Raw genomic sequence first — 7,658 nt, 5'->3', positions numbered from 1 at the left:
TATATATATATATATATATATATATATATATAGTTGATGCAAAATATCATAAAAACAACGCCATTTGGTGCAAAATATCGTAAAACAATTATATTTGATACAAAATATCACTAAAACAATGACACTTGTTATATTTGATGCAAAATGTCACTAAAACAATGACATTTGAAACAAATGTAAAATATACTAGTTATGTCATTTATTTCAAATGCCATATTGTTAATCACTAAATTACCAATTTTACGATTTACACTTAAGAATGAAATTTAAATCTTTCTAATTATTTCATCACTCTTTATAATTAAATCTAGAAAATAAATTATTTAATACATAAATATTACTCCCTCCGTTCCATCTTTTAAAAGTTGAATGATCATATAGCTCTTCATCACTAAAAACTTTAGTAACCGCTATTAAGTGTTGATTTGGAACTAAATAAGTATGATAAATTAAATCCTATTGGATGATAAATTATTACAATTAATAAATGTATACACCTTTCCCTTCCCATTTACAACTAAATAATAAATTAATAAATGTTCACGGTGAACCGTGTCGATAACGTTATAGAGCTAAGAACTTAATAAAAATTTGTCCACACATGATGTATACATCAGATTTATACAATTTTTATGGTTGGGTGATTTAATGAAGTAAAACACACATTAATTAATTAAGGTGAAATAAAATGAACTATAAATTCAAACACATGACATGCATGTATTGGATTGGTGTATACACCACGAATAAGTTTTACCAAAAAAAAACCTAATTAAGTGTTTTTTTTTAGATTAATAAATGTTGAATAGCAATGGCCATTACCTTTGGATTATGCAAATTGAAAAAAATTACTAGGCTAATGAAAAACTTGAATGACCTTATTGTCCGTAAAAAGTTAAATGACCTTTTTACCCTTTAACTTGAATGACCTTATGAAACTATACATTCTTAAAAAATCAGCATAATAAAGTAGGCACATTAAAGCAGCTCTATCTCTCCACTACTTCTATAATAAATTGAGTCATTAATTTCTTATTGCTCTTTATATGAAACAAAATATAATGTAAAGATATTTTATCAAGTTGGCAAACTCGATAGATTGTATATAAACCCAATGTACTACACTCTTTCATCACAATTTTTTTTTAATATAATGAAACTTTTTTCGATCATATTATTCACTATAGTAAGCGTAACTATATTTCATTTTGTTTGGTTTTGGTTAGTATTTGGAAAATTAAAAGGTCCAAAGACATGGCCATTAGTAGGTTGTATTCCACAAATGCTATTTAACAAAGAAAGAATCCATGAATGGACCATAGATCAACTCTTTGCAAGTGCAACATTAGGCACGTATCAGACTTATGGTATTTGTATCCCTTTTTTTCATAATTGGAGACAAACTTTTACTACTGTTACATGTCATCCAAAAACTTTCGAACATATTCTTCGAACTAGCTTTAATAATTATCCTAAAGGTCCAACTTGGAAACACACATTTCGCGACCACGTTAGAGGGAGTCAAGGTACGTAATTAACTTCTTGATACTCGATAAATATTCATCATCATTGAATTGAGTTTTGTTTCTTAGATGGTAACTCAACTAATTAATTATTATGATAACAAAATTATTTTCTTATAATGTGAGCGTGTAACCATATTATTGTTCCTCCAACAAGTATATCTCATGTTGAAGGTAAAGAGTGGATTTTGCAAAGGAAAATAATGGTTCCAGAATTATCAAAATTGAAACTTATTCCAGCACTATATAATTGGGTGAACCCTACAATAAAAAATGGTTTATTGCCTATTTTAGACAAGGCTACAAAACAAAACATTTCAGTAGACTTGCAAGACTTAATGATTCGTTTTGGCACTGATAACATTTTTGGACTTGCTCTAGGCAAAAAATTGAAAACTTTAAACACTCAAGTAACACCTGAGGACGAATTAGTTGCACTAGCCATAGATACATAGGGGTGGCAATTGGGGCGGGGCAGGATAGGGCGGGGCAGGTTACACTCTTAATAGGGTAGGGCAGGGAAATATGTTAACGGGGCAGGTTAGGTTAGGGCAGGGCAAAATATTTTTTTTGATAAATCCTAATGGGTTAGGGTAGGGCAGGGTAAGTCCAAATTTAAAAATGGGCCGGATTAAAAAGGAGTGACCCGCTTAAATCTTAATCACCTGCGCCCTACTTCAAAGAATGAAAGTAGCGGCTCTCTTCCTCAAATTTCATCTCTCTCAATTCTCATCTCCATTCTCCATCTGGGCTTCGATTTCGATGCTACAAATCATGATTGAATCGTTGTTTTTTTAAGACTATTCTTTCAGATTTCTTCGTATCTTCAATTGGTGTTATAATTTCATTTTCAGGTACTATTTCTCTCATAGAACTGTGATTTATCAGTTGGATTTGAAGTGCTTTTTCATTTGTTTGAATGTGTATAATTTTCTAGCTGGAATCTATGTTCTTTGTTTGCTACTAGTGCAAAACAACTAATTACATAGACAATACAAATTTCTTTAGAATAGTGATTCTTCTGGTTAGGCATTATTTTGAAAATTATGATTCCATTGTACTGATGAACTCTATATTTTCAAGTTTATCAGTTACACTATTATAGAACTTGATGTATTTGTGAAAAATATATATTGGAAACCTAACCTCTTTTTCCTGTTTTCGTAATAGGCTGTAGGCAATCATGACATCTCAAAATGATGAGAATCTGCCTGCTTCATCTTCTAATGTTATTTCCTTAGAGGCTGATAGTCCGAGGCCTTCACAAATTGATGAAGTTGTTGTACCGGGAAAAAGAAAGAGATATTCTAAAGCATGGAAGCATTTCAAGTTGGTATATGTTGATGGTGTTCCGTATGGTCAGTGTAAGTATTGCAAATCTCAATATAAAAATGCAAAAAATTGTGGGACGACGTCTATGTGGGATCATTTACGTAAGTGTGCTAAAAAGCCAAGAGGTGAGGGTGATATAGAGGGTGATGATGAAGGACACTATTTTGATCAAGATGTTTCACGTAAACAACTTGCACATGCCATTATCTTACACGAGTATCCACTCTCTATAGTTGATCATGTGGGATTTAGGAACTTTGTTGCGAGTCTCCAACCTATGTTTAAAATGGTTTCAAGAAATACGATAAAAAATGACATACTGAAAATTTTTGACAATTTGAAATCAAAAACTGCTAGTTTGTTGGATAAAGTCACGAGTAGAGTTGCAATAACAACCGATATGTGGACTTCAAATAGCAACAAAAAAGGATTCATGGCTATTACTGGACATTTTATTGATGATTCATGGAGTATTCAAAGTCATATTTTTAGGTTTGTTTATGTTCCCGCTCCACATGATAAAGATGCATTATGTAGTGCTTTGGTTAATTGTTTGTTTGATTGGAATCTTGAACGGAGAATATCAACTATCACAGTTGATAATTCTAGTACTAACAATGCAATGATGAGAACCTTATTGGATGAGAAACTTAATAAAAGAGATTTGTTATTGGATGGTCAAATGTTTCATGTGCGTTGTGCCGCACATATCTTAAATCTGATTGTCCAAGAAGGGTTAAAGGTGATAGGAGAAAGTATTGGCAAAATACGTGATAGTGTCTTGTATTGGATTGGATCAGCCGGTAGAATTGAGAGATTTGAAGAAGCTGCACGTCTGCTACGTTGTTCTTGTAAGAAGAATTTGGAGTATGATTGTCCTACCCGTTGGAATTCAACATATCTAATGTTGAGAACAGCCTTAGAATACAAAGAAGTGTTTAAGAAATTGAGTCTAACTGACTCAAACTATAAGTCGTATCCAACGGAAGAGCAATGGAGTCATGCAGAAGATGTTTGTGGGAAGCTCAAACTCTTTTATCATATCACTGAACAATTTTCAGGTACTCAATATCCAACTTCCAGTCAATACTTTACAAAAGTTTGTGAAATTAAGATGGAGTTGGAAGATTGGGCGAAAAGCTTTAATCCTTTGATTAGCTCTATGGCGTTTGCAATGTTATTGAAATTTCAAAAATATTGGGATGATGTGCATGTTATGATGGGTATAGCTGCAATCTTTGATCCAAGATATAAGATGAAGTTGGTAGAGTTCTTTCTTCCACAAATTTATGGTAAAGATGCTTCAACTAAAATTCAAGAAATTCGATCTCATTGTTATGATCTCTTTCATGATTATAATAGTAGACTATCTTCTCCAAGGGGGTCATTTGAAGCATGTAGCTCTAGTGAAGTCGCTAATCTTATTGAAGGTGATCGACTATCGAGCTTTGATAGATTTGTTGCTTCGAGTCGAGCTACTATGGAGAAAAAATCAGAGTTGGATTTATATTTAGAAGAAAGCTTGCTACCCCGGACTCCATCATTTGATAACTTGAGTTGGTGGAAGACAAATGGATTGAAATTTCCTACTTTGCAAAAGATGGCTCGTGATCTCTTAGCCATTCCTGTGTCTACTGTTGCTTCTGAATCAGCATTTAGCACTAGTGGGAGGTTGATTAGTCCGCATCGTAGTAGATTGCATCCTACTACTTTGGAAGCTCTAATGTGTGCTCGCACATGGTTATGGAATGAAATAAATGGTATGCAATTTTTTCATTGTTATCTTATTAGTTATTCAATTCTTATAAGTATTATAATTTTCTTTTTAGGTTTGACTTCAACCATCGATAATGTGTCATGTCCAACGTTGATTGATGAAGAGGAAGAGCCTGAGATCAGTTTCATGCCCAATGTTGATTGATGAAGAGGAAAATGTGGAGTCAAGTTTTGTCGACGAGATGAAGAGGAGAAACTTTATTCCATTTCTATAAGTCACTTTTCAACTACATTAGTTTCTTAGCAAGAATGGCATCTGGTTTCCTGTATATTTTAAGATGTCCACAATCAAACTTTGAAACAATATTTAGTTTGGGTAGTTTGCTGGGAAAGGACCCAAACAGTGTATGAAGGATAAACAATTGAACATATTTGTATAGACTTGAAGTAGCTCCAGTCATACATGTTAATGGAATTGCATATTCTACTTTCCCTGCACAATCCTATTATTATGTACATAAGGGCCATCTGGAAGCTCTTTGACAATAGAATAATAAATAGTGCTCTGGAAGTACTTTTTAGGTGTTGAAAAATGAGTACTCTTCTAGTGAATTTCAAGATGTGTGGCAGTACCTGTATAATGTCCCGATTGTTGTTGTAAATGGGGCAGGGTAGGGCAGGGCTTAACGGGGCGGGGAGGGGCAGGGCAATCTATTTGAAAGATGTTAAATGGGGCAGGGTAGGGCGGGTCAAAATGTTAATAGGTCAAGGCTTCCCCTGCCCTAACCTGCCCTAACCCGCCCCATTTACGTCCCTATAGATACAACTATTAAACCTTTTTTTAAAAGATTGTTCTACCCCAATTTCGTGTTGAATTTTAATGAGATTTTTCTCGATTGGATCGGAACAAAGCCTAAAGAAAAGCCTACAAATATTGAACAATTACATAACTGAAGCACTGGAAGAACGTAATAATAGAAATGATGAAACGTTTGACGATGATGATTTATTATGGACGTTGATGAAGAAAGTGAAAGTCAATGGACTAGGACACATTTTATCTAGCTCTGATATCATGAGCACAATTGTTGATATATTATTAGGGGGTCATGACTCTGTTGCTACATCTGCTAGTTGGTTTTTTTTGGCTCGTTATGAACAATTCCCATGTTGAAAAAAAGATCGTCGATGAAAAAAGAAAAACAGGGGAAAAGACAGGGACGGCTCAAAGGTAAAGCCATTCTTTTTGTCTTGTGGTATGGATTCTGAACCTTAATCCTTTTTGTTTATTGAGTTCTGAATAAATTATTTTTATATATATAAATAAACATTTTTTTAAATACAAATACTACAAGTTTTGAGCCAAACATTGGGTGCTGCCTAACCCGCAACTTTAATTAAGGCTACCAACTTCAACCCCTGCCTAAAATATTAACAGAATTTTATTTATATATATATATATATATATATATATATAATTTTCGGTTAAGGCTGTTGGAACAAGTAAATTATCATAAATTTCTTTCTTAATTACATGTATTTACTTTTGATGATTTCAGTTTCCAATTTCTAACTCAGTTTATTACTTGAATTAACTAATTCTGGTCATCTTGTTTGGTGGATCCATATATTTGAAAGTAAGTATTTTGTCTCTTTAGTACATAAAGTTTAATATGAAATAAGTTGAATACCTTCTTATTACGTGTATAATTTGGTTTTAGGTCACAAATTCTATTGAGTCACCTTGCGGAGAAGAGACACAAGAATGGATAGAAGAGCCATTATCATACGAAGAAATCAATCGTTTGGTCTATCTTCACGCAACATTGCTAGAAACACTACGTTTATTTCCTTCTTTCCCAGAATCGTGAGGTACGTGACATCTGATGACATCCTTCCAGGTGGAACTTACGTTCCAGCTGGTTCGGACATCATCCTATCTCTATACTCTGTAGGAAGTGTGGGGAGAAGACTGCTTACAATTCAAACCAGAAAGATGGTGTTGACACCCAATTTTGACCCTCCACAATATAAATTAATCATTTCAAGCTTCTCCAATTTCAAACGATTTAAAATAATTAGTTTATAAAATTTCCAAAGAAAAATAATATAGTTTGCAAGTTATTTTAAATAGTTGTGTCATTTTTATAATTTTTAAATAATATGTGTGTTTTATATAATTATGTATATAATTAGTATATTTTAAGAATATTCGAAAATCATCTCAAAAAGATTTTTTTTTTTTGTTTTTTGTTTTGTTGCTTTAATTAAGTATTTGTTGATTAGTTTAAGTTATGATTATATTTTTTGAATAAATTTGTTTACAAGTAATTAATTGTTTTATTTCGTTAAATTTAAGAAGCTCGTTAATTAATTTTGTTTAAATTCATCTTGATTGAGAGTTGGCCGAATTTAACTAAATTTCATTTGGCTACAATTTAAATTCATTTGGTCATTTGTTTAACTATCATTTTTGCCAACACCTCAAACCCATCTAAAACTCAAAATTGGGCCCATTCATCAGCCTAATTCCAATTCAATGCCCATTTTCCTCATACATTCCAACAGCCTATCTCATTTTTATTTTTCAAATTCCATTCTTCCAATCCAATTCAAATTAATTCCCAGCTGACCCAACCCTTTTCCCCTCAGACCCGGCCCAATCCAATTCAAAGAAAACCCAGCAAATGTTAACCTTCAGAAAGCAGCGTGCAAAACCAGAAGACCCCACCCTTGTTACTCTTCTTCTTCGCAGAACCCGACGCCAGACGAAATCCCAGCGAAAATCGCGCTGCAAACCCGAAAATCTCGTCCAACTACCCTGCAAAATCCATACCCTAGAAGTCTCAACATCGATCACTTCGTCGTCCCCTTTTCGCGGAAGTCACTAATTTTTCCATCCCCCTTCATTGTTGATCTCGAATGGAGCAGAGGAAAATTCAAATTTTCTTTTGAAATTTTCCAACGGATTCACCCCCTCCACCCCCAAAAGTTGCTCCATTTTTTCCCTATATATAGTTCTCTCCCTCAGTGATTAGAGGGGATGGAAGAAAAAGACTGGATTTTGAGGGCAATATTTCACATATG

General features: G+C 33.4%; 1 protein-coding gene across 2 annotated transcripts; it reads left to right on the top strand.

The window, feature by feature from the left end:
• Positions 1–2,015: 2,015 nt before the first annotated feature.
• Positions 2,016–5,063, top strand: LOC107063359 (zinc finger BED domain-containing protein RICESLEEPER 2-like). 2 transcript variants are annotated; one of them, XM_015315158.1, is made up of 3 exons: positions 2,016–2,377; positions 2,701–4,615; positions 4,685–5,063. In XM_015315158.1, the coding sequence occupies exons 2-3, from the start codon at positions 2,707–2,709 to the stop codon at positions 4,774–4,776; spliced, it is 2,001 nt and encodes a 666-aa protein (XP_015170644.1). In that variant the 5' UTR covers positions 2,016–2,377; positions 2,701–2,706; the 3' UTR covers positions 4,777–5,063. The 2 variants fall into 2 exon arrangements, with proteins under 2 accessions (XP_015170644.1, XP_015170643.1); XM_015315157.1 differs by having other exon boundaries at positions 2,694–4,615.
• Positions 5,064–7,658: the final 2,595 nt, after the last annotated feature.

The sequence above is a fragment of the Solanum tuberosum genome, unplaced genomic scaffold (genome assembly GCF_000226075.1).
Source record: "Solanum tuberosum cultivar DM 1-3 516 R44 unplaced genomic scaffold, SolTub_3.0 scf00346, whole genome shotgun sequence".
In the NCBI taxonomy this organism is placed as follows: Eukaryota; Viridiplantae; Streptophyta; class Magnoliopsida; order Solanales; family Solanaceae; genus Solanum; species Solanum tuberosum.
This window is presented reverse-complemented; position numbering and strand designations above follow the sequence as displayed.

What these genes read in the sequence shown, in the direction of transcription:
- LOC107063359 (XM_015315158.1), top strand. Translation starts at nt 2,707, where the DNA reads ATGACATCTCAAAATGATGAGAATCTGCCTGCTTCATCTTCTAATGTT. An exon ending in GTTATGGAATGAAATAAATG is followed by an intron (nt 4,616 to 4,684) that starts GTATGCAATTTT and finishes TTTTCTTTTTAG; the next exon opens with GTTTGACTTCAACCATCGAT.